Source organism: Dromaius novaehollandiae, chromosome 12 (assembly GCF_036370855.1).
Source record: "Dromaius novaehollandiae isolate bDroNov1 chromosome 12, bDroNov1.hap1, whole genome shotgun sequence".
In the NCBI taxonomy this organism is placed as follows: Eukaryota; Metazoa; Chordata; class Aves; order Casuariiformes; family Dromaiidae; genus Dromaius; species Dromaius novaehollandiae.
Genome location: NC_088109.1, coordinates 7,182,190 through 7,210,187, shown reverse-complemented (window position 1 = coordinate 7,210,187; position 27,998 = coordinate 7,182,190). Strand labels below are relative to the sequence as shown.

General features: G+C 37.0%; 2 protein-coding genes across 2 annotated transcripts in view; one reads left to right on the top strand and one right to left on the bottom strand.

Moving 5' to 3' along the window:
* The window catches only part of SYN2 (synapsin II), a 202,437-nt gene that overhangs the window by 65,262 nt on the left and 109,177 nt on the right, over nucleotides 1-27,998 (bottom strand). The window lies entirely within an intron of this gene.
* Nucleotides 289-27,226, top strand: TIMP4 (TIMP metallopeptidase inhibitor 4). The gene is made up of 5 exons (XM_026099535.2): nucleotides 289-634; nucleotides 20,642-20,739; nucleotides 25,385-25,499; nucleotides 26,164-26,288; nucleotides 26,464-27,226. Exons 1-5 carry the CDS (start codon nucleotides 505-507, stop codon nucleotides 26,659-26,661), a joined length of 666 nt encoding a protein of 221 aa, XP_025955320.1. The 5' UTR covers nucleotides 289-504; the 3' UTR covers nucleotides 26,662-27,226.

Here is a 27,998-nt window from a genome sequence, read left to right as displayed (position 1 = left end):
TTACTTGACCAAAATAGAGAAGGTAGCAGAACTATTTTTTTGAATTCAGACTGGAAGGAAATTTACTAGAAAAAGATAAAATCTCTGTTCTGCTAAAGATCATAAAATCAGCTTCAGACACTTGCAAAAGATGTTTTTGTAAAGGCTTTCGATTATTAATAGTTACACTGACTCATAAGAGCAACATCTCAGTGCTTACTAAGGTTACCTCTCTTCTGGTGCAGTAACTTTCACCAATGATGTGCTTTTTCCTTAAAGGAAGGCGGAGTTACGAGTTAGTGTCAGGGCCATAAATAAGAGGGTCTTATGTCAGGGAAATTAGAAGTCAGTTAACATAAGCCTATACTCAGACCGAGCATTAGAGGGCTTTCCTAAACCATCTAAGTCTGCTGAAATTGAGCCACGCACAGAAGAAATCAGAGAGTTATCTGGAAGTTTAGTTACAAAAGCCACAGTAAGAAAGCGTTTTCTCCTGGCTGACGGGCGAGCCGCGCTCGAGGCAGCATGAAGCCCGCGCTCGGCACCTTGCTGTTCCCAGCGCTTCTGCTCCTGAGCCCCCGAACGCGGGAGCTGGCGGAGGCGTGCAGCTGTGCCCCTGCCCACCCGCAGCAGCTCATCTGCGATTCTGCCCTAGGTGAGTCACGACAACGCCGCGCTTTTACCGCTCACGGGAGGAAACGAAATGCAGCTACTCTATCTGCTGTGGTATTTTTCTGTACAGCTGCAGGGGCATATGTTTAACCAGGTGGCTTAGCCTCTCAAAGGATTCTGAAACAAAATGACTGCAAAATGCCCTTCGAAAGGGAGGGCGATGGAAAAAGTGGCAGTAGCTGTTCTGCTTTTCTTGTTTTTCCAGAACATTTTGTGGGTTACAAACTGTTGAAACTGCTGTATTTAGTGCTTTTTTCTTTTTAATAGGAACAACTTCTATATTAGCTCCTAACTTCGAGCAAGCAGGGAAGAATACTTGCACTTTCAAAGGGCTACTGTTAACAACATCTATAGTAGAATATTCTGTCTAAATACGTACATACTACATTTAAACTATGCATATAGGTATCTGTGGCACAGCTGGCTGCACAGCACTCTGGAAAACAAAACAAAAAGCAAAAATCCTCAATGACAATACACTGAAAGACTTGATCTTTGTTCTGCTATGCTACAACTTCTTTAAATATGCTTTTTGTCATTTCTGAAAAAATACTTGAGCAGGAATCTGATAGGCCATTTATTTTCTGTTGGTAAACTGGCCACAGGGGTTCTGTATAAATGCAGCTTTCCAGTCTTTAGGACAACTGTGTTTTGTGATATTCAGTCAACATTGCAGTTGTCAAACAACTTACAGAAACAAACTAAAGAGCTCAAAATTAGACTGCATGGGTATAAAAAATGTGACATTCTCCAGTCTTTTGATTTCATTAGCTCAAGCTGAGGCTGGTTAGCTTCCATCTAGTGTGAACAGTAAATGTAGAACATGAGTTTCCAAAGTATCACAAAATTAGCATCTCTATGGGGCAGGCAATACCTTCTGCATACTGATTAATTGCTTTTATACCCTGACAGAAAATCTTTGTAGCCATGACAAACTCTAAGCTCTGTTTGTGGCCATCAGTTAAATTGTTTTTTAAGCTGGCTGTGTTAGGCAATCTTCTTCTTTTTTTCCTTTTTTTTTTAAGTTACCTACACCAAGCACTACAAATGTGGGCTTGTTTGAGGTATGAAAGGAAATAAAAGTTGTACTTCCAGAAGCTTAAATACATATGTATATCTTTAACTATATTAGTCTGTTGCATTCTTATACATAATAAAGTAACAGTTTTTCAACAACAGACTTAAGTTAGAGACTCTTCTAGATAAACAATTTCACAATAAAGTGGAAACTGAAGATACTCATTATGACTGTATTCCTTAGGGATGGCATTCTGGCCATTCTTTTTAAGGCAAGTTTTCTTAGATATATTTTACAAATGGTAGACATATGCTATTTTTTAAATTTCTAATTAAATACTGAAGATTGTAAAATAAAACTACTTTATGCTTGGACTTGATGCTCAAACTTTCACTTACATAAATATTCACATTTAAGTAAACTGCCCCCTTTGGCTAAGGAATGTTTATATCATGGAGTTCTTTGTTTAACATTTATCATTTTAGGAAAGCATTTATACATATTTTATAAAATGACAGAGATACGTAGATATCCACATACACTGCACATATGTGCACACATTAAACCTACTCTGAGCATTTATGGGTGAATTCCTTAATTGGCTTTGGACACAATATGGCTCTAAAGGAGCTGGAGGAGACCAGTGGAGTGTTTGCCCTGTGTAAAAGAAAACTCCACTACCCAGTTTGGCAAAGGCAGATCCTCCATCCCTGATGCCAGAAGTTATTTCATTCCCGTGTCCAAGAGAGACGTCTGTGGGCTGGGGCTGCTCTCGGGCTTGGGGCAGGACAAGACTGGCATCCTGCTGCCCAACACGCTCCTCACAGAAATTAGGGCTGTGCCTCTGCAGCTCCGCTTCGTGTCTAAGCGAGGCAGGTCTGAAGCCACACGTGTGTCCTTTTGGCCACCCGCTTCTTAGGAGGACTGTGGAATCTGGACCATGCTCTTCAGTATCCCATGCAGTAGCTTACCCAAAACTTTTGCTGTTAGTATCACCATGCTCAAAGATTTTTTTTTAAGATTTAAGATGACAAATTTAAAGATTGTACTTCAATTTTAACATCTTTGTACTTCCAAAATATTGATAAACAAGGAAGGTGCCAGCTCTCCAGCTACCAGAATCTATGGGAGTTGAATGCTAGCCCAGCTCCTTTTGTTGAGACTGTTGCTCGGTTGTTTCAATTATTTTTAAATTCATACATTTTTGTACTTACAAACACATTAAAGTTAATTTATTCCTTGCAGAATAAAAACCTGGCATCTCTCTCCAAAACAAATGAACCATGCTCTTCCTCTAAATTCTACAGTAAAAGGAAGCAAAGCCTCAGCTGGTCTTGCTGATATAGTTACCAACCAGTATAGGTACTTCAGTTACTGTGTAATTTTTCAACTGCACTATACATCAGTAATTTTTTTGCTTTCCTATGGGGTTCCTTGAGAGTTGGGTGGAATGAAAATGGAGCTGGAGGGGGCTGAATCAATAGACATTACTTGAGCTACTAACTGAATGTGTGAAGCCACTCAGAAACCTCACCATTTATAAAAGACACCCCAGAAAAGAAGAAGAAGAAGAAGAAGAAGAAGAAAAATTAAGTCTGGGACAAGCTCTTTTCACTTTTACTTTTGTTCATGTGATTAGTGGTGTGACACTTTGTCTTCCCGTCAGGAGGCTTTTGTGGTTTTACACTCTAAATACCCACAGCTACCACACAACCTGGGTAACTTGATAGAAATCACAAGCTTTGTGACAGACCTAGAGCAAGGGAGATCTGGTCCTACAAGGTGCTGGCTAAAACAAAAATTAAGAATGAGTGAAGAGCCCTGCAGGTGTTACATGGCTGTATACTAAAGGAGGAACAATAATGATGGGTTAGTAGATCCTGCCAGGCAATCAGTGCCACGCCAGACCTGCCATTTATGTGACCTTGGGGTGGCTGGATAATCTTCCCACTTAGACTTAAGGGGGTGTGATTTTTATTAAAAAAAGAGCAGTAATCATGAATGTCTCAGGAGTTTTAAATTTCAGTTCAGAGAGAGGTAAATCCTCATCAGCAGGGAGTGCCTAACACCATGACGACATACACCTTCTAACAGAAGATACCTTCTGTTTGTGTTCTTCTAAACGGTGCAGAGGTCCATGGTGCTGAGGTCCTCCTAAAATATGGTGAGTGCCTTCACACCTAAGTGATCACCTGTTCTTCTCAAGAGGACTTTTGCCTGAAATGGAGATAGTTAAAAAGTAATGCCATGCACTGCACTAATAATTATCAGTGCTTAAAAAAAAAAAAAAAAGGCCTGGAAGAAACCAGAAGAAAGGCCTGGAAGAAACCAGGAGGTTTTCTCCTTCCAGAAATGAAGCATGGCTTTTTGGAGGAAACACCATGGATACAATTCAGCTTATCAGATGGTGTCAAGACAATACATTTCTCTTTTGCCACTGACTTCTGTAGGCCAGGAAATCATCCCTGAAGTAAATTCTGAACTAAGGTTCACAACAAATTATACAATCTGTAGAGAAAAATGGTATACATACAGAGCACAGATTCCTTTGTAAAGTCTATCACTTTTAATTCAAGCTTTTTTTTTTTTTTTTTTCTTTTTTAACCCCTCCATGTTAGGCATAAGCAAGGTTATTTTTTGGCTAGTAGGAAAAATATGTAAATATTCTGCACTTCTTGGATATACATCACCAGTACCCTAACTTTAAAGTTAGATGTATTCTTTCTGATTTAAACTGTCTTATGGCTGTTTTTTTTTTTTTTTAAACATATAATGAAAAAATATTCTTACTGAATACTGGGCACTGCCATAGAAATGGTTAACAGATCATGAGCACAAATAAGTATATAATTTTATAGCTCTTGAGTTCTATGGCTTTAGAGAAGAGTGGCACGTTTTAAAATATAAGGGAATCCTTACAGCTGGAGCTTGGCAGCATTCTCAGCCTGTTAAAATTCTCATAAAATCATTGAGATCAGGAATTGTACAGATATGCCAGATTATATATTAAATTTTATAACATTTAAAAATAACAGTAAACATTATATTTAAATACATCAGAATTAAGTTTTCAAAATCAGCTCACCTGGGATAAAATTACAATATGCTATTTCTATAATACTGAATTTCATATTAAAACTTTCATGGCTCAGTGTCCCATGACTTTGCCTCTTTTCAATGTACATTTTTAGAGCAGGAAGTAATTTTGCATGATGGGGAGAACCACCTTTGGAAAATGTATTAGAAATGGGGTCAGTACTTCCAAGTTAGGGGAAAAAAGGTGAACAGGGAACTTAAAGTAGATTTTGTATTTTATTCTTGCTACATAATGCGTACCTACTGCATTCATATTCCCATAGTACTCGGCTGCGAGCGGTTTGACTGAACACATCCTGATTGCCCATACGTTTAGGGCAATGGGCACCTTGAAGTCCTCAGTGGGGGGTCTGACACGAACTTCACCAGCTGTGTAACTAATGTTTGTGTGTTTAGGACGACCATGTTCATACAAACAGTAACAGCCATACTATATAACAAAAAATGTTGAAGGCAGGGATGGAGCAGACCTTAGTCTTCTGCAAGGGCTTCAACTCAGAGCTCCATAAGAAGTCCCAGCTCTTTAGATGCTGCTCGAGGCTATGCACGGGTGAGCTTCGGGACTGCTGGCAGCCCCCGGCTGAAGCCTGGACCAGCGGCCGCCCGTTTAGACGCCTCGCTGAGCAAAGCCCAGGCATGGCATCACACAGTTTACAAGCTCTTCCCAATGTCCACTTCTTGTTAATGGTTAGTATTAAGTGTATTAACAAAAATTTCTGATGGATACACGTTTTACCCTAAACTCAAATTTCAAAAAAACTGTAAATGATGCAAATATCAAACCCACCTTACTACATAAATGAATGAGGAATTTCGGCTGTGCAATGTCCCAAAGTCAGTGACGCAACAAGGGGCAGGTTTCCTTACTTTTATAAATATGAAAGAAATATGTAGTATTTTGTCTTACTTGCCTTACTTTGTCTTAGTCTGTGAATTCCTTCCTTTGGAGATGACATTTAGCAAAACATTAGTGAAATAACTTCCTAGGATAAAGACTGAATTTCCTGTTTGGCAGTAGGACCTATTCATTTGACTAAGATCTGCAAATAACCCCAGACCTACTTCAGGTTTTAAGACACAAGCGAGCATTTTGAGAACTTAAAATTCCAGGTCAGTTTGTTTTCTAACTAACTTTTCACTTCTGAATGTAAGATTTTAATTGCATTGCCAATAACATGCAACTCTAAAAATAATTTCCAATCTTCTATAAACACTGTACTGCAGGACCTTGCCATCTGAGCACGAAAATGGGGCTCAGTCTGGAAAAATGCAGTCACTCTCCTTTCCTTTGCTCCTTGAACACTTTCATGGCATTGATCCCAACAGCTTAGAAGTTGTAGCTGTAAAATGAGGTGGCATCATGAAACAGCGAACAGCAGGACAGAGTTTAAAGGAGACTTGTATCCGTTGAGCCTAACGCTCCTGTCAGAATACGGTTGCCAACCGAAAAATTTTTTAGCTTTTGTGAAAAAACAGAGCTGAGTATTGTGCACTAAAATGAAATAGCAGAAGAATTTGTCTAGTTCACTGATTTAAAATTAACTGAGTATCGCTGACTCATTATGGAGTATGTCACAAATGCAGGATAAGAAAATTCAGCTAATGTGTTATTTTTATTTAAAAAGTATGCATTACAGTGCTAAGAAACTAAAAATCATGATTTCAAAAAAATTCTACACGCACTGTGTACAAACCAAATTGCAAGCTTAGGAAAAAAGATTAAATAATATAAAACACAGAACATGAAAGACTGCCAAGCTCTTAATCCTATTAACCTACCAACTTTAATCCCTAACTCTCTCATTAAAAGGTAGTATCTCGATAATGCGGAGTTTCTTCTGTGTGCTGGAGGAAGGGGTACACAGCTATGAATGGAAATCTACAATAACATGATGTATGTTGTTCTACAGACTTCGGAGTATAAAGAGAGCGTTATTCTTCAGCTGAAATTAGACAGATGTTGATTACTAGTCAAATGATGTGGTATTTGAGGCTTGTGAAGTAGAGAGAAATATTTCTGGTAACAGGAGTAGCAGCTGTAAAAACACTGCAGAAAAATAAAACTGACCTTGAACAACATTAGGAAATCATGCTATTTCTTCTGTAATATTTAAGTTAAAAATATACCACACATCTATTAGAGAAAATTTTCATCTCTTCCATTTGAAAGATTATAAAAAATAGGTATTAAGACCTCACTCACATAGATTTAATGTATTCTTATTTAAAAAAAATTAAAACTGCATGATCTGGTTTAACAAGGAAGCCAAACTTGATCATCTCTTCCAACACAAGGAACTTCTGCATCCCAAGCCAAAAGCACACAGAGATTCACAAAATTCTGACCTACCTGAAAGTCCTGATGTGCTTGAGAAAGCAGCCTCCCACATTTTGGAAGTCTCATTTGAAAATGCATTCTAGATGCAAACTAGTACAACAGCTAATAAAAGACAAAAGAGGAACCAAATACTGCAAAGCATTTATGTTAAAAATGAAGCTGATAATCAGTGCAGTTTAATAGCCATATGAAAAGTGATAAAATAATCTGTGGTGCCTACTTTAGAGACTTCGGAAGTATTCATGGGTTTTTCGAGGTGGTGAGTTTTTGGAATGCAGTAATTTCTTCTGAGTAAAAACCCCAGAAACAACAATGAATGATGAAATACTCTTAATTTATAATCTCAAAAAGAAAGGTCTTTCACTGTTGTCTTGTGTAAACAAAACATTTGCACATTGGCTAACTTGCACAGGCAGAGGGATCACACTGAACCTTTCCAAATACATTTGTGATCTTTTCCTTCTCTTACAGGTGCAATGTGCAGGTTTATTCGCCACCATTTTCTCCTTGTTTTCTATTTTGCTTTGGATTAGTAGAATCCATAAGGTTTGGTCCAATACCTGTGTTTTGAATTAATGTTCCCTTTCAAAAATTTCCCTGTAGTTCTTTCAGCCCAAATGATGAATCATTACTGTGAGGATTGAATCAGTTCAGTTAGAGACAAGACTGTTCCCTCCCCACGTTCACCACCCCGTGCAGCTGGGAGCATTATCAAGACTAAGCAATGCCCTTCCAGAATGGCCTTCCACAGGCTGAGGATAACAGCGTACTATTGTTACAGTTATGTTCTCCAACAGAGCTGTGCGTTTATAGCTCCAAAGATCAAGTGGCCAAACTGTCCACTAAGTTCCACTGTTTTTCTAATGTGATGTTCAGGAAGTGTGGTACAGTTGATTACTGTGCTGTTGATTTGCTTAGTTATTTTACAGATAGTGATGAATATTTATTGATGGAGCTTCAGAAAATTAAAATTCAAATCAAGAAAAGTAAAATTGTATTCATATCCTAAATAGCATAAGCACCTTGGCACTGGCCCTTGGAGCTTTTGAGAAAGAGGGAATATTAACAATGTAGACTTATATTTGGAAAACCCATCCTGCAAACACAGGGAAAAAATTTTTCAAATCCACTCAATATTGGGCCAGTTCTGCTCCTACTGGATTCTGTTTGCCTCTTACAAGTGAACTAGTGCAACAGTTTCAAACACCTGAGTTGGACTCTTCAGATTACAGTTTGGGAATGAAACTGCAGCTTGCTGATCTGACTTGCTGAAGTAGCAATTGATAGGTGAGCTGTTTGCTAAAAGCATTTGCAGTCTTTCTGCTGCTTAAGCATCATTCAGTGGCATCTTTCATTGTTCTCAGCAGAGAATAGGAAGTATGGGGGTTTAATGTTGGGACACGACTCCCAAAAGAGTAAGGATGATCTAGCATTTCAGCAGATGTACTGAAGTCAGTCACTTATCTCTCTACTCAAGCCTGGAACAATTAAAAGCTTGAGTAATAATTCAGAAATCAGCACTGCAAAAAAATGGTTGCATTCTCCTTCATACTGTAAGCACTAGAAGGAAAGACTGTGTAGGACACATACTATACAGCTGTGACAACATCAGACACCAAAAAGATTTGCTAGGCTTATTCTTACAGCAGGGTATCGTTATATAACATTGCCAAATTGGTGTTATTGTCGATAAATTGACAGCACTCCTGTGTGAGAGTGTAGGAATCACCTTCGATCTCCCATGAACGTTATTTGATCCATTTTGACAAAATGGACCAATTTTCATTCAGGACGTAACTTTCTTTCCCCCCTCCCCAGGGATTTAGTCTTCTGTATAATTTTCCAAAAAATAATGAATACTATGAAACTTCATTTCAGAGGTGAGGATGGTGGCCAGCACATTTTGATTAAAAAAACCCAAACAACTGAATGAGAATATAGTATTTGTGAACAAAGGCAGAAGTGATCTCTAGCTCACTCGAAGGCATTGATGTAGAGGGAATTACAGCTATCACAAATGACAAAAATATATATAAAAAGTAGAGGAACAGAATAACATATATCTATTTTGCATTGAAAAGACAATCTCAACTGCATGGAGGCCAATTTCTTCTCTAAAGTAGTTAAAAACTATTACAATAATGAACAGAAGGTGAAGCCCTTTTAGTGTTCCAGTACATTCATAATAACCAAACTCTGAAAGATCACAAATAAATTTCAATTGATTTGCAAAAGCGCAAGTTGCCTGTGACTTCAACCGAGGATGCTTATTGTAAATAAAGATTCACATGCCACCAGTTAAACACCAAATAACTGAAGCAATAAAAATGAGACCGGTTTTGAAAATACAGAGTACAGACCATCTCAACTGAAAACACGTGAAATAAAGTTAGCACTAACAGAGCCTTTTTTTGGACTCAAAGTACGGAATAATGAAGAAAATTAAAATGAGAACAGGATAAAAAATAATGGCATTTTTATGAGTCTGTTGTTGGCAAGTCCTTCAGCATGAACAGAGAATATTTGTTATGTTGAAGAACTTGCTTTGAAAAGGCCATAGACATTCCAGGATAAGGGCAACATATTAAACAATAAAGTTTGGTACTGGCACTTGGTATTATTAGTCATTACTTTGTTTCATTAAAAAGAAGCAGACATGATCACTGCTCCAAGCAACACATGTAACACATGTAAAGATTTCCACAACTTCTTCATGTACTAATGGGTACCTACATTCTATTGTTACGTAAAGAATATATGAATGCTAAAATATCTATATACCATACAGAGATATCTATTCTATTCAATACTTCTCTCTCTCAGAGGTTTCAAGTAATTGAGAAAGCATTAGTGCTAACTCTTTTGAAGGCCAACACATTTAATTTAAATACTGATATGCAAATATATGGAAATAAAAATCTTCATTCTCCTAAAAATGATTTTTAAATTTCTCAAATTGTCTGCTTTAAAAATATCAGAGTATCTATAAAGCTACAGATTAAGTATTTTATTTTTTTAACAACATTATTCTATTTTGATTTTGATCAATTAATAACTTTTGCATTTTTGGGATGTTAATAATTACATGAATATTTAAGCAAGGTCACTTGCATTCTTCACTGGTGAAACAAAGCTTTACAACAAGCAAGTTTGGCAAGCAAGTCTATCATATAACTGAACAGTTTAGCTCGAGTTAAAAAAACATGGCAAAGTTGCATTAGAGAAGTGGTAATGCTGTACAGATGGATCAGTTGCTCTGAAACACAGAGTAAGACTTGCATCCTTTCATACATTTGTATCTCTTCTGTGAGCAATATAAATGGCCAACAGCCACATTATTACATTGAGAATTCTGTCCAAGCTGTCCAGGCTACCTGTCCCATCCAAGCACACCTCCTGAGCAGTGATTTAAAGAAACTTCACTAATTTGTCTGTTGTGGCAAATTCTGTGCAGATTTCCTCTTTTTCCTTTTGAGGTTAATTCTCCTTGCCTGCTGTCTCTTTTCCCTCTGTGCAAGAAGAGTTAAGCCTATCACATCTCTAGCTTCAAAGGTAAAGACTACATTTTGCCACAGCTCCGTACACCTGGAACCCAAGTGTCCAAAAACATGTTCTTGGCTTCCTCTGGCAGCTTTGATAGTATTACACGCCAGTCTCCTCCTTATGAGATCAGGAGTTTGCAGGACTGGACCATGATATGCTGGGTATGATATCCATAGCATTTAGACACAAAGAAGGTAAATCAAACAGGGTGTCTCAGCCCTGTCTTCAGAGTTCAAGACCTCGGGATTCCTACCAGTATTTTATCGTAAGCTGAGCGTAGGTGAATATGGCAGATAACACCAGTTTCACTAGCCAGCTTTTAGACTGTTCGCGTTTTAGGCCCTCACATTGAAATTCTTGGCCAGTTACAGATACATGTCTGATTTAAACTGGCACTGAACGGAAGCAAATCAGAGCTGCAGTTGTACATGCTGCGTGTGCTGGCCACGCTGCTCTGAACACAGGAGCTCCACCTGCCGCAGGCCCTTGGTCACGGGAAGGACCAGCACAATCCCCTCCGTGATTCTGCACTTCCTTTCCAGTCTCACACACTTGATCTGCTGAATTAGCCCATCCCTAAAACTGAAGAGGGACACTGGTAAAGATCTCATTACCAGATCTGTCCCCACTCTTCTCTTACAGAATACAAATACATGAGTACTTGTATACTACAAGGAAGGAGCTGATCCAGGAGTGCGCTGATCACTAATAAAGAAATAGTGACAGAGTGGTCAAAAACACCTTTCTCTCTTAATCCTTTGGGTAAACACTGTGAAAAGAATCATCTATGCATTAGTGGCAAAGGTTTGTAAAATGACTAACTTTTGGATCAGTTTTCTTCCGGCTCTACTGTAACCAGCGGCACTACCAAAGTGTACAGTGGTACTGCAGACTCCAGTTGTTTCCAAGTAATTTATTCCAATATTCAAAGAAAAGTCATCAGAATTATGCCATTGACTAGTAAATGCATAAATACTCAAAGTTTCACACGTATAACATCACAAAATAAATAAAGGCACACAAAACTAAGGAAAACCTTCTATAGTTAATTTAAATGAGGAGTCTGTATTCTTAACAATAGACAAGCACATATTTATCACACAATGCAAATCTGTATTAGCACCAATAAAAATAACCACCAGGACAACAATTTAGACTGAGGCTTCTTCTATGAATTTTCACTTTGATACATCCAGCTAAGGATGAAAATAACTCTCATTTCATAGTTTACAAAGGGCATAACTATACTTTTATTAATGCTTCATAAGATCACCTTCCCCTCTCCACCGTTCATAAAGAAGAATGGAGATCTCAAGAAGGAAGAAAAAGTATAAGCCTGGAAGTAAAACAAGTATATCATCACAGCAACAAGACGAGACATTTCACATAGCAACCCTACATGGCCTGCAAAACCCAGATTCATTTCAGTTGTTTCCTGGTTTACTCTGCAATTATTTTAGATCACTGAACCTAGAAGCTTGACCTTTAGAGCTTCAAAGAAGCAACCTGGACTCTATTTTTGTGAATGTTTCTGATATATGCTTTCAGTGTGCATATACACCAAGGCCCAGTAGAGACACTGTCATATTCCAGCCATGTTTTATACTAGCCTACAGCTAGAACAACGGAGCTGCTAAGGTGTATGAACACTGGCAACCGAATAAAAATGATTGCTGTTTCTTTGGTACTGGCATGTACTTCCTTCGGACGTATTTAATAGTCTGCTGGACTTCTTATGACAGACCGCTTTTGAAACTTTAAAATCACAAGAGAACTAGAATATTGTCCACAATCAAATCAGATTATTTAAACCCTTATAGTCACATAAAGGGGCTACATTTTCATATCAGGTATTCTTTGCATTTAGATACAGTAGACCAAGCAATGTTTCCTTTTAATTTAACGACATGCTTTTCTCTCCCCAAAATACTGCGAGACAAAAAGCATAGCATATGTGCCTTTGAAAATAATATCAGCAAGGAAGACATTAGTTCGAGTCATGTACATTGATTTAATTATTAAATAGAAGCTCAAAAATTCTCCTGAGTATAGGAGATCAAGAACTGAATCTGCAGATGTACAATCTCAGGAGAAGAGTTAACAATGAGGCAAATTCCAGTAGAGCAAACCTCTCTCATTTCTCTCTTTCGAGAAAAACTGTCTCTATTCAGGCTTCAGATAAAAAAAAAAGGACTTGTGGAAAGGATTTTAGATTTGAACCATCAAGTTTTGAATAAACTTGAGATCCCTGTGGATGGTGCTCCTGCCATTGCCACTTTTTCATACCCCCTTGATCCATACTCTGGGCGCAGTCCTCCAAGAACTGGACACATGTATGTGGCAAGTTGTGTTCTGAACTACTGCACCTCAAAGAGTATGAAAAGTTAAACTTCTGAGGTTAAATAGAAGTTTTAAGAATGCTTAACAAAAGTGCTAGCAGAAAAAAACTGCATTATTATATACGTGAATGTTTTCAAGACATATTTCTGTATATAAAAGCTCATTTGAATGTAGGGCCCTTCAAAATTATGTACAAGCTAATATCCGTAGCTGTGCTTTATTTCATACTGCATGCTCTGTTTGCTGTATCGATTCAGAGAAACACTCCTCTTTTCTCTTTTGTATGTTTAGACACTTTCTTCTGTCTATTCTCACACCTATCTGTGATTGTGTCCTCAACCCACCTGGGGAACAATACACTCTTACTTAGATCCCTCTCCTTAAGCCACTTGCTCCTTGGCCCCACAAGAGCAACTGCACCTGACAATAGCTTGGTTTAGGCATCAGACATTTTAAAGAAATAGGCAGAAATAATTGTTCACAAATCACTCCTTATATTTTAGGTAGTTAAATGAAAGGACTAAACTTCTAACCAGTCTGTGTTAATTATTTTTTACAATTTAGCTTTTGATGTTTTTTAAAAAAATTTTATAAGTACGCATCTTGTAGAAATGGATTCAGTTATTCATCTTCCACATGCAATCTGAGGCAATCAAATATAAGGAAAAAAAAAGAGCTGCACAAATCATTATCGCTACCTTACAAGCCTTGTTTGTAACCTGTTGGTAATTTACCCTTTTCTTTTCCTGTCTACTTGTTTTCTTTATCTCAAGCTTTTTTGTAGCAAAGCTGATTTTGACTAGAAACTTATATAATATGAAAGACACTTGCCTTTAATACATTTTAAAAGTGAAGATTAAATCTTAGTGTTAACAGATAGCTATGCCATAGTCTGTAAGTTTAGTCAAAACTTAAGTGAACTGGAGGCTGCTGCTCCTCTTTGTTCATGGGCCTCAGAACCTTTAGCAAGGCTAATGGGAAAGGATTTAGCTCTCATTTTTAAAAAATGCAGTTAAGACATCCCAGCTGATACTACCTCCTCCTTCTATTCACCAAACTACTTACTGCTGAAGGAATGGACCTCCTTAACTATGGGGTTTTGCTTTGAGCTGCAACTCTTTAACCAAAAACATATTCATTTATGAATTCTTGGCATTACATCACTGATTTAATAAAAATTCCACTTTGCATAAGTAGTGCAGTTAATATTTCAAACAGGATGCATGCCTCATGACAGTGATACACAACTCTTAATTCTAAGAAACAAATAAATAGCTCAGCAGGAATTAGAACAGACAGTCTTTACTAGTCTTTACTACCTCATGTCTGAGAGCACCCTTACTGTTGCAGTCTTAGTTGATCGATACTTAAAATCATAGAATAACTGAGATTGGAAGAGACCTCTGAAAGTGATCTAGTCCAACCTCCTGCTCAAAGCAGGTCCAACCAGACCAAGTTGCTCATGGCCTTATGTCGCATTTGGAATATCTCTAAGGATGGAGATTCCACAGCCTGTCTGGGTGACCTGCTCCAATGACTGATAACCTTCTGCTGCGCGGTGCCTCAAGTGCCTCAAGCTCTGTAAGGGCTTCTGCAGTTCTGCAGCCTGCCTTCCACTTGCAGCTCTTGGCACTTCCACCAAGCTGCTGTGGCAGTGTTTTTCCAGAGACACAGACGCAGTATTTTCTCTGGTTGTTCTCATGCTGTTGTTGTTGTGCTGTCATTCTTCCATGGCCTTCCACCTGCAAACCCTCTTGCTGCTGTTATGACAGGTTCTCATGAGAAGCAACTGTCATGGGCACAAGACTCACCCCTTCTTCTTACCCCTCATTTTGTAGGTTTTAGTTTATATTGAAGAAAAATAAAACTTCACAAATGATAAAATAGATAACAGTCCCTTAAATAAACATTACCCAAATAATATGCATGCACAAAGCTTAAGAATCAGTCAGCACGCAACACTTGCCCCTGATCAAAGCATGCTTCAATTAGTGCTAACAGCATCATAAGCAGGAAGGAATGTGAGCAGGTCCTTACGAAAACCTTACAGTTACTATGGGAACACTGTTACGGAAGGGACAACCTGCTGCATTGGGGAGGACACCCGGGGAGGATGTGCCTCAGAGACCCTGTTGCTTCTGTTCCCAGCTGGCCACTCGGGAGGCTTCCCCCTTTCCCTCTCCTCCTTCCTTGTTCTTTTTTTCTTCCACTCTTTCCTTTTGTTTTCCTCCAAAGTTAACTTTTACTGTAGAAGTCAATCTAGGCCATCAGCTATGAAGCCCACAAATAAATCTTTGTTTATATGAGCCTGTCTAAACAATCCTTTGTGCAACAACTCATTGTGAATTTTTTTTCCTGTAATAATCTAGTTACAATTCTTCTAGTTGCAATTTGAGTCTGTTGTCTCTTGCCCTATCACTGGTCACATCTGAGAAGAGTCTGGCTGCATTTTCTCCAGTTCAATGGATCTTTTTATCATTACAGGAAGTATGTCTACTGCTATTCCAATTGCCTTTATAAAAACACTTTTTAAAATACAGTGCCATATTTTTCTTGTGATAGAAATTGTATCCTAGAAGCAAAAATACTGAACTAAACCCAACTTAAATAAAACAACAACTTAATACTAGTCTGTACTTCTTATTATACTATGATCTTAACACACTTGACAACTTTGTTTAGGGAGTAGCTTGAGTGTTTTCAGAGTCCAAACAGATAAGAGATTCTCAAAGCTCCAAGTGTCTCCCTCCCTATCTTTCCATTTTTAGAATGCATCACCCTTCTTACCAATAGTTTTATTTCTACTTGTATTTTATTTATTTAGTTGCATATAATTTAAACTGAGAAGACAAATAGGCAAATGTTTTCTTGCTCTTATGTCCAGTAACATCTTAAATCTTTTCCTACCTAAGTATTCTTCATTATAACTTTGCTTTAACTGAACAGATTTTGCAAAAAAAAAAAAAAAAAAAGATCTCATTTACCCATCAGTTTTTATCTTTCCCCTATCTCCTGTTTCCTAGAATACTAAAGTTAATCTGGAGAGCAAATTCCAGCCTGGTTTCCTTTTTTGAAGTAGTAATAAGGTTGATATACTTTTGTTGAGTATAGTTGCCTGTCCTGATAAAGTGCTATTTATAGCAGAGTTAAAGGCCAAATATTATCATCTTAAAACTTGTATAAGTACAATAATACTATTAAAAAAATCAAAAGGAATATGTTATTTAATAATACTCACTTCTAATAATGGGAGTAATTCTTCACTAAACAATTTTCCCTCTGTCAATGCCTAGTCTAAAAAGATATTGCTTTTATGGAACGCGTGAGTTGTAGTGGGCAAGGAACAAGAACTTGCTCTATTCTGATTCCATGTCTACCTGTGACTTGGCACGAGGCCTTCAATATACTGCTCAAATTCTTTGTGCATCCTCTTCCCCAGGTATAAAAACATGCTCATATTTGCATACAACATAACGTGTTAAGACTAATATAATGGCAGCACTTTTTTTTTAAAAAAAAAACAGCCCCCAGTATAAGTAGCTCCTTATGATCATAAAAATCTGTTCTAATATACAATGTGATGACATGGTTTATGTACACGCAAATAATTACTGTAGCTGATTTCAGAGAGAAGCCATACAGGTTTAGGGAAGATTAACATGGTTAATGTCTAACTTTCTACTTTTAGTGTATATAAAAAGTCCACTAAAAGTAACCCAGGACTTTTTTCATAACTGTTTAAAGCCAAATATATCTGATGCTATACTAAATAATTTATGTCCTTTATCCAGTTCAAAATTACCTTTTGCTGTTGATGATGTTTACAATGTTTTTGTGTAAAAATGCCTACTTATCAATCTCTCAAGACCAGCAATTAAACCAATGGGTAAAATTGGTTAATTGAAGTCAGTCAGAAAACCAAATTAGGATTTGGACTTTGGAAAGTAATATTTTTCTTTTCTGTGATGCAGCAGGGGAAATACAGATTAGAAGCACCATAGGAATGGTTCACAGGTGCATTCATTATTATTATTCAGGCAAGAAGGAACAAAAATATTCTTAACACTCTTCTAATAATAAATGTCCAATAATTGCCAAGCTGATTTGCTAAATAGAGCATTATCCTCCTGCAACATGCTACGACACTATTCAGCAAAGCTGTAGTTACTCAGAGGGGCAGAACCTTGATGCTGTAGGCTTAGCACAGGACCGGGAGCTAACAACTTCCAGTGCGATTTTGTTCTGAGGCTCTGACTCACTCCCTGCATGGCTTTGATCATGGCTTTTATCATCATTCTTCTCATTTCATTTATCTGGGACGTCCTCTGGCTACGAATGAGGGATAAATTATTTTAATTTCATATTCACATGTATTTCATATATTCTTATATTAGAATATATAATATTCATACACATTATTCATAAAATAAATTACATTTCATGGTACTTTTGTACCATGATTCAAAATACATGACATACAAAACATGTAAGTACTGCAGAAAGGCTACATTTTACTACTGAAATGTTAGAGAGCAACTCTTTTTCAAAATACATTATATGTTTTTAACGCAGAATGAATTTGAGGCGGACTGAATTACTGACCTTACAATATGAAGGCTATACATATGTATTTCATAGATGCAAATTCCTCATAAGGAACCAATAACTTTCTGATAGGTAAAATGACCCTATTACACTAAACAGCCAGGGGTTGTTCTCAGCCAAATAGAGGAGAAGCCAAGCCAGCAATGGTATAGTTGAAACCGTTTCTTGAAAAGAAGTGCAGACTAGGAGGAATCCTGTGTTATAACCACTCTCCAAACCACGAGCGAAGAGAGGGCGATGGCTAGGCCAAAGAATGCTAAATCAGGAAGTGCTTGTGGTTAAAAACAGAAGCAACCACATGAATAAGAGATTTTAAGAGACAGCTAGACGACACTGATTGAAAAAAATAATTTGAAGAACAGAAAAAAGAAAAAGGAGGAGGACTAAAAGGCCCAGAAAGATTTGTGTGCATCTAAATCTGATTTCAAGAAAACAGAAAAGTAAAACCCAAATAACTAAAGATCGAGACATTCTTTAACAGAAAATATTTCTTGTTGTTAAAAAAAATAAAATCTGAAATTGAACTTCCTTCACCATCTGGAAGCTTTCTCTTAAGCAAACAAACGAATGAAACACACGTACAATACAAAAATAGTTTTCATTTTGTTCTACACACCCAGAGAAAGATCCCTTAATGACAAAAACCAAAATGTTATACTTTCAGCCATATATAACTCCATGGAGACCTTCTGAGCTATTATTGATCATCTGTAATGTTCCTCTTTGACAGTAACAGCAGAGTTTAATAAAAAATTGAAAATGAGTAATATTTCAGCATTAACCACAAGGGAAAAAGTAGGTTTAATTGTCCTACATATGTTGGTATTGAGTAAGCAGGAAAAGATTTCCTGCATATAAAACATGTATTAAGAAAATGATGGAGCTAGTTCCTAACTGTTGTCCCACCCCAATTTTCTGCACTGAAGGAACTCTTTAATGGGAAAACCTTTTTAAAGAAGTATTGATGCAAAGGAAAGCAAAGCAGAACAAAACAACATGATCCTAATTTGACCCTTCTAGCAGTATAGTATACGCAATCCACAACACTTTTTATCTGGAATTAGATCAAAGCACTTAAGTAGTACTGTTAATTTGTGGGAATATAACACATCTGCATATGATTAAAGAGATGCTGCCACTTACCATCTGAACAGCAATTTCATACTTAAAAGAACCCTTTCCTTTCAATCCAACCCATAACTCTAAAATGCTCCTTTAAAAGGCTTTGAATGGCTTGGGTGGAAGGAGCACTGTGCCAAAAGATGAAGGGCTCAAGCTTTGAAGCTACAGGCATCTGCATCATGTTGATTATTACATCTAGTTTGCTCTGCTAATAAGTGAGGAAATGAAAATTGCCTGTTATTAGATGAGGCTGACCTCTCTTTGGCTGTAAAAACAATTACAATCTGGGTCTCTTATTCCTTTACTTTAGTTGTGATGGTTGGAAGCCTATTTATCAAATAAATATGCTTTTGGGCAAAAGCATGGTTTTGATGCCAAATGATTTTCCTCTGCATCAGCTTGATTTTTCTTAGTGAATAAAAAGTATGAAGGTCTCAGCATGAGCGTGGTCAAGCACTAGAACAGGACCCCAGGGAGACTGTAGTCTCCATCCTGGAGATATTCAAAACTCCGCTGGACACGGTCCTGAGCAACCTGATTCAAGTTGGTCCTGCTTTGAGCAAGGGGTTGCACTAGACCTTTGGAGGTTCCTTCCAACCATCATGCCTGTCTCATACTAATTTTAAAATAACACTTTCTTTCACCATGAAAAACAAAAACAAAGGGAAGATGTCTGCAAGTTATTTTCACCCTGAAGAATAATTTCTGGTCTTTACCATACTTGCATAAAGTGGCATACCTAGGACAGAGAGAGAGAATGCAGAAATGCTTGCACAGAAATGCAAGCATCTTCAGAAATGGCAGAAAAGCTTGCACAGATGCATCTCTGTACCACAGTGAGGTGGACTTTTAGTTGAACTGGGGTTGGACTGTTAATTGCCAAGGCCTTTTCCACTCTCTCTCCATACAGATTATTCTTTGTTCTAACAAGTACCACCTCTGTAGAGGAGCTGAAATAGCAGCCATCCCAAAGAGAGAAAAAGCAGGATGCTAAATACTTTTTGGCCCCTGAGAAATTTTGGCCTCAATGTAATACACCATATTCTTAGAATTCTATTATTCTGTCTGCCTAATATTCCTGGTATTTTTTAAATTAGTATATTTAGGGCAGATGACTAGAACAGACAGAAGAACAAACTATTTCTTCCATTATAAAATTTCTTACCTTCCTTGTGTAAAGATAGGAAATAAATGGAATGCATCAAAAGAAGGGAGTAATTCATTTTGTAGAGTTTAACCCAACCGATGATGCATTTTGATAATAGCAATATCTATGGTGTCAGGAAAGTGAATGAATGAACTTATCCATTTCTTTTCTTCTAATTTCATACATAGAAGTGAGGATTCTATCTTGCCTGACATGGTCTTTCTGAATGTGGACTTTAAACCTATTTAACTGACACTGTCATGTCATCAACAAAAGTTCCCCTTTCCTTTGCTCACTGATTATGAGGGTATTTTATCAAATTTTAAGGGACTCAGGTCTTTTGACATAAAATATTTATCAAAACTCAGTGGTTACTTAATTCAGATTTCCAGAATATAAGCCTCCATAGCCATAAGCAACGAGAACCTCAACAGCTCAGCAGCCTTGCTCTAGCTTAGTTATGGATGTATCAACTCAAAGATGGCATTGAGACTTTTTGTACTTTTGGCCCTAAATTCATAATGCCAGAAAACATCTAAGCAACAGGAGATATTTCTGTCAAAAATTAAGTATTTATATCATAGGCAGCCCACGTGTTTTTATTTTCAGTAGTTAACTCTAATGTTCTTATAATAACAAGCTTTAAAGTCTACTTTTAGCTAAAGAATAAAAAACAATGTTAATCTATCAAAAAATTTTAAAGGGAAAACATAATTTTAGCCATTGCTTGGAAGATGGGGCATATGCTTATTTGCATTTAAACTTTTCTTCCCTATTACAGTGATTCGTGCAAAAATATCCAGCGAAAAAGTGGTTCCTGCCAGTGATGATCCTCTTGATACCCACAAAATGATCCGGTATGAAATCAAACAAATAAAGGTACATGGAATTAGCTATTTTGAAGTTCAATACTGATAACTAATGTATATGAGTACAATTTAGCCCCAAATTGCTCAAATTGGGAGCAGGATCCAGCTGGCTCCAAGGCTAGATCTGGATGAACTATACAGAAAACTTAAAGCGGGGGGGAGAAAAAGAAAAGCTGTTCTGATATTCATGAGATATTTCCTAAATAACCGTATCCTGATGACAATTTTTTAATTCACAATTGCTCGATGAACTCTTTATGAAAACATACTTCAGTCTATTAACTACGGTATTCACAGTGTTTGCTTACTCTCCCTTTCTGGTGGATATTTGATCACCTATGTTGCATTATGATATCGCTTACTCTGCCTGGATGATACAAACTTTATAAACAGAGGACAAGCATTTCCAGCTGAAATAGCAAGGACCTGTGTTCACAAGTCAACAGGGATATTTGCAGAAACAGACGACCTTCCCTCATACAAACAAAAATCATTTGTATGAATGTTGCTAGGAAAGCAAACACAAAGTAGAAGCACAAAACATAATAAAGTGATTCAGAATCTCACAGAATTTTTGTATTATTTGTTTAGCTCCAACAAGGGGAAGTATTTTCTAAAGAAGACATATCCTGATCTCATTCAAGTCACCATCAAATCCTCACTGAGGTCAAAAAGATGATTTACCTCTTTTGGGATAACACAAAAAATAGAGGATATCTTTCAACAAAGACATATTGGGGGGGGTGATCAGTTTTCTAGGCGGTTTAATCTCTCATTTTTCCACAGAATATTTTTTGTTATTATATTTACTTGGAACACATAAGCAGACTATTGTGAACTGATACATGCTTTAAAAAAAAAATTCTTCAAATTGTATCAGCTCACAGAAAAATTACTAAGAAAGAAGACGAGAAAGTTTTTCACTGACTGTAATTGTATTCTAGGTATTACTGAGTTCACATTCCCCAGGTTTTAATTACAAATATCTATGGTAGACAAAAATACCTCAAAATATTCACAAGAGTAGTATCACAGAATTTCTGGTAAGGTTTTATACAATGCACACACTACATGTACACATATGTATGTACACATATACACACACACACCAGTTTCAAAAATCGAATTCTTTTTACCTGTTACAAAACCCCAAACTGTTCACTACCTGCCAAATTTTCTGTCTTCTTAAGCTATTAAGGATAGTCTCAAATGTTTCATTATGCACATAAGCATACAAATATGACAGAAATTCTCCCTCCTATTAGAGCTTTAATTTTGTGTTGCTACCCTGCAACACTTACGTGAGCGACCTTATAGAAAGGCAGATCTTATATGTGGGCCCAGAAAAAAATGAGAAGTGTAGTCTGTGTTGTTATTTTCAGCCTATAATCCAGTTCTTCAGTGGCAGCACACTGAAATTGCTGAAATCCATTCATGTGCTTTGGAGTTTCTCTCACGTTTTCCCAAGTGGAGGCCTATTCAAAACTCAAACATCAGTAAGAGATCTTCATTTAATCCCACTGAGCTTCACAAAGCAAGTCAGCTAGGACTGGACATACCAGAGAGGTTTTTTTTTTTTAATAAGAGATGCTTTCCACTGTTACACAAAAGTTGTTCTCTACTTTTACATACAAGCTTAGGCCAAAGACAAAGGGGTCACAATAGTCCCAGCCTTCCAAGTCGTACCACTTCTAGCTAGAACAGAAGTAGATCCTGGGCTTTCACCCTGGCACACAGGTTGTTCAGCTGAGCTGGGAGCCAGCACCTCGCTCACGGTCTTTAACACACACAGTAACAGAGTCTTTGTTTGAAAGCTCTGCAACACAAAGTGTACAAGCCAGAACGAGGTTCAGTAAACTGAAAATCTTTTGTGGGATTGCTAGAAGACTCAATGTGACACCAAAAAAAACCCCAACCCCCCCAAAAGCTTATAAAGTCTACTTTGCATGTGCTTGGTAAAACTCCTAGGAACTAACAGAGTTATGCAACCTGCTCTATTTTAAGCATACTATTGACAATCAGCATACTAGTAAAAATCAAACAGGACTGTATATACTGAAAAATAACTAAAATATTCACTTTTTAAAAATGGAAGCTTAATGCAAAAGCAGTATGGATAACACTATAAAGACCTCATCAATCTACAAGACTAAAGAGACCAAGGTAGTTTAAATAGCTGAGGCTTGTAAACATTATGAAAATGTAAAAGAATCGATTAAAATAGTATACTGATGTACACTGTGGGCCAGATTTGGCCATCTCAGTGAAATCAATGGGACAATTCACAGATTGACATAAGATTTATTCTGAATCAAGTGAGAGATTTGAGCTTAATTTGTGAGTGCTATTATCACCACAGAAATAGCTCATCAGTGACATTCAAACCATGAGCTGCATAGATCAGTGACCTCATTTGTGCATCTCCACTCTCTGAATAACTAAGAATTTGGTTAACACAGCAACAATTACATAACTCTATTTCTTACCTTTTCCTACGCGTCAGTAAGATGGCAGCAGTATCAGTACAGACTTCTTTAATAACAGGTTAACAGCTGTCTATTCTCCCAGTACCTCACCCCTATTTTCCTATCTTCCATAAAGTCCTACTAAAACATGAGATGTAAACAGCACAAAAATTATAGTACAGTGTTGAAGCAAGGCAAGCTATCTTTTCCCTTTACCTAGAAAGTATCCACGCTTTTAGGGGTTGAGACAATTTGATCAAGAAGATCAAATATGATGTGCTGACGTTTAAATCTTAAGTAGCATTTTAACAAACATCTAGGTCAAAAACAGAGATAAGCTAAAGCCAGAATTTCACAATACCAAACTGGTAAGAGCCTAAAAGGCCCTTCTTATTTATTACATAAAGATTTTTATTTAACTAACACCAAACTGCATCTCCAGTATAACTCAGATGACTCATTTAAGTATGGTTAGATCTCCATTGTCAGTAGCAAGTTAAGGGGTTTTTTTGCTTGATTGTTTTTACAGCTGAATTCATTTCCATTGTCTGCACAATGCCTCTCCGGTTAACTTTTATGAAGTGATGAGTATTCAAAGAAAAGTTGTACCCTACTGTACCCTCAAAGGTTCATGAATGTGGACAGGACTCAGATTATAGGATACTTGCATACTCCACGTAGTTATGCAACAGCTAGCCTAGACAGCTGTCTTTTGTAGAAGAACACACCCTGAACAATGTGAATTTATAGTTAGCAGAAGCAGGGGATTCGTGTTGCAAAGGTGGCAGGAATCTGGGGACAGCTCACAACTCAAACCAACACTTTGTATTAGCAGGCAAGCAGACTCCTTACAGCACACGTGCAGCTTGCTCCTGCTTCCTCATTTGGCCATCTTTCTGAGAAGATCTTCCAAATTGGACTAGTAAACATACTTTGAGATATCCAGACTACTTTTATCTGATAAACACGTTGCCCAATATCAATTTACACATTTTTATCATGCACTGTTGCTTTGTGTAGGATACTGCTTTTGTTTTGGGCTTTTTTGCTTGTTTTGTTTTGTTCTTGCTGGATGTTTGTTTCTTTTACTAAATATTTTAAATTCACATTTAGTATTTTTGGATCAGAAGCCCTATGACAACAATTCTGTCCTTTTTTTAATCCATAACTAAAGGCTTCAGAAAAATCACCATATTACAGTGTAGTTTCTTGTGCCCTGTACTGTTTAAGTCTCCCGACAGAACTTGAGTAGCATGACCGTATTTTCCAGTGACACCAGCTGCAGCTGGAAGAGCCTGCCCTTGGGAGCTGTGAACCTTGCAATTGTCCACCACAGCTGTCAACACACAGCTTGATGTAACCCAACGGGGCCTCCTACGTGTTGGGGTTTCGGTTATGTCATATGAGGTGATGACAGGCTTTCTGAAGTTGATTAGCTTCTTATGATTCCCTCTCACATTTGGATATAACTAGAGTTGTTTTGATCTTTTAATGGTTTACTTTAAGAATGACTGTCATAGCTGGAAACGCTACGTTAGTTAAGGAGCAAGCAATCTGAATACTGCATGAACTTTGATTCTGAACCTTTCCATTTTGGTGCTGCAGGCTATAAATTTGAGAGCTGGATCCCATTTTCCAAGAGTTATTTCAGAAGGTCACACTGGGCATACTTCTGAACTGGATATGGAAAAAGAGCTTGCTTTAATGATAGTAAAAGAGCAATGCTCAGGTTCCTATGATGTTTCATTTTCTGGAAGTTACATGCCGTTACACTGATCAAGACAGAATTTCCCATATTAATATATTGAGAACTTCTTGAATCTTCAAAGATTCAACACTGCAGTATCTTGTTCAAGCTGAATGCTGCGTCTACATTATTCCTTAAATGAAAGATGCCAGCAGAATATAATCTGAAGAGAATTCTTTAAAGAACCATTAAAAACACTTTAAAAAGCACATTTAAACACTCTTGTAACTTAAAAAATGAAGACCTAATTTTCTTCTAAAAATAATGGACTTGTTTCATTTCACATATAGATGGGATCTAATTGCTGGTATTTTCTCGCGTAAGTTCAGACTCTAAAGAAGATTTTTCCCCAGAGGTGCATCATATAACAGCTGTTGTTTGCAACTAATTTTTGTGTTTGTTTTCCACTACTGACATACTTCTCATTTTCTGATAATTTTCAGATGTTTAAAGGATTCGAAAAACTGAAGGACGTTCAATATGTCTATACTCCTTTTGATTCATCACTCTGTGGAGTGAAACTAGAAGCTAACAACAAAAAACAGTATCTTTTGACAGGTAAAATATAACAAAACTAACATACGTATAAAAGCAGAAGTAACTGTTCAATGTCAAATCAAAGTCAATTGACTTTGCAAAAATATACAACTGTTATAAAATTATGTATTTATGTACAATCTAAATTGCACAAACAGAATGGAATGTACACATTGTGTAAGGCTGTAATTATACTTTGATCTTATGCCTTTCATCGTTCATCGGAAGATCTTACAGCAGTTTTGGAGGAACTGTATTATTAGTAACTATATCATTGGTAAATAATTATGCCATTTTTATTAATTTAAAACCAACAGTACTAGTTTTCCCATTAAGGCAAATGTGTTTAACGAGACTACACATGCCTACCTGTATACAGATGTGTAACTACAAATTATTCTATGGAGCCCTGGAATCCTGGTTTAACATGCTGGTGCATTTGCATCCCCTGTTGGCAGGTTATCAGCATCTTTTGAGAAGTATCTTTCTTAAATCTTTAGCATCTATTCGGCATGTAATCAGCAGAATAGCTCTCACAGTTTTAATAACCACCATTGAAAAAGTGTGAAATATGACTAATTTGGTACAACTCTTTTTAAAAAAACTTCTGATTCTCTTGCAATTTATTTCAGTATTTAGAAAGTTTCATTTTTTTACCTTATTCTTCTTATTTTCCGTGCTGCAGGCCAAATTTTAAGTGATGGTAAAGTCCTTATCCATTTATGCAACTACATTGAACCATGGGATGATTTATCCTTGTCTCAAAAGAAGAGTCTTAATCAGAGATATCAAATGGGCTGTGGCTGCAAAGTAAGTATAGAACAAAACAGTGCCTAACAGTGGAGCCCGCCCTAGAGGAAATGGCAGTTTTCACTGATAGGAACTGTTTTCTTATAAACAAAATATTTTATAATATTATATGTGAATAAATGCCACTTTAAAGAAAACTTCAATATACTGAAATAATGTACTATTTCACCTTTAGATCACTACCTGCTACATGGTGCCCTGCTCAATCACCACACCAAATGAGTGCCTCTGGACAGACTGGCTGATAGAAAGAAAGCTATACGGGCACCAAGCCAAGCATTATGCCTGCATCAAGCGAAGCGATGGCACTTGCAGCTGGTACCGAGGTGGCCCACCCCCAGAGAAAGAGTTTATTGATATCAGCGAACCTTAAAATTATCACTTCCTAAAAAGCCTCGGAGTCTAATTCCATCAAGCATTGCACGCTCACAGCTTTGAACTGCCATCGTCTAATGTATCTGTTGCTTAGAAACAAAAACAAATTGTCCTGTACAGCTAAAGTACAGAGTTGTGGAATTGGCACTCAGGCAAGAAGAGGAACAAATCTCCTGGAGGTAGCTACTCTGTAAAGTTACGCTCTGTATAGAGAGGCTCACGCTGAGAATGTTCCTCTGTGTTCCTCACGGCAAAACAACTTTCCTTCTTACCAATAGGAATGTAAGAGAACAAAAGAATTGTCAGAATTTTGTCCCCTATTTCAGTTACCCTGCAGATTAAGAGAGCCCCATGTTTTATTCCACATCTTTCTGATGAAAGAAATGTTTCATAGAACTATTTTTTCTGTATGAAAGTCTTCTGATATGAAAGAATTATTGTACAGTGTATATGTAAAGTATTATAACAATGTGCTATAAAAGAAGATTCAAAGATCCATGTTTTTTTCCTTATCTGTTGAAACATGCTAAACACTTTTGTGATTAAAAAAAGAACAAAAACTACATTCCTTATTTTGTATGTTACTTATGTCATAGCTTTATCTACAGAGTTGTAACTTTCATTGATAACTAAGTTAAAACACACCCTCAATAATCAAAAGCCTCTCATCCAATTCATTATTCCTATGGACTAGCATATATTCTACAAAGAAGAGCCACATGCTCTGATGCTTAGGCATTGTATAGTATCAACACAAATAATGACAGAGTAAAATGGCTTATATTTACAGAAACCCTGTCCATCTTCACTGCAGCAGTAGTACTTGGTTATCCCTCTCCACATCTGTGACTACAGCATTGTATTTTAGTACGGTTACAAGCCTTGGCTTTAAAAATTTATGTAAAAATATATGCAATAGATATTAAATAACTTACATGGCAAGTGCTTTCTAAAAAAAGCTGTTAAATATTTGACCATATTCAATAGTTTCAGTTTACATTAATGATTTTTCATTCACGAATTTGCACTGTGCAATGTCACAATGAATTTGGTAACTCATGAACCTATACCACACCTAAGTGTTACAACATATTTTGCCTTTTACTTTTTTAGTGTCTTAACTTTTATGAATTGATTACGGCAGTTAGTAACTAATCTTACAAATATTTAAGTTTACAAAAGTAACTTAATTCACAGGGGTAACACTTAAGAAATTGTTTCAGTAAATGCCAAAGTTCAGACAGTTGTCCAACTGCTCGTATTCTAAATACTGGGTGAGAACCGTCACACAGAATAAGGTCGTGTGATCGCTGCCAGTTCTGACCTAGATTTTGC

What these genes read in the sequence shown, in the direction of transcription:
- TIMP4 (XM_026099535.2), top strand. Translation starts at nt 505, where the DNA reads ATGAAGCCCGCGCTCGGCACCTTGCTGTTCCCAGCGCTTCTGCTCCTG. An exon ending in CATCTGCGATTCTGCCCTAG is followed by an intron (nt 635 to 20,641) that starts GTGAGTCACGAC and finishes TCCCTATTACAG; the next exon opens with TGATTCGTGCAAAAATATCC. An exon ending in AAAACAGTATCTTTTGACAG is followed by an intron (nt 25,500 to 26,163) that starts GTAAAATATAAC and finishes TCCGTGCTGCAG; the next exon opens with GCCAAATTTTAAGTGATGGT.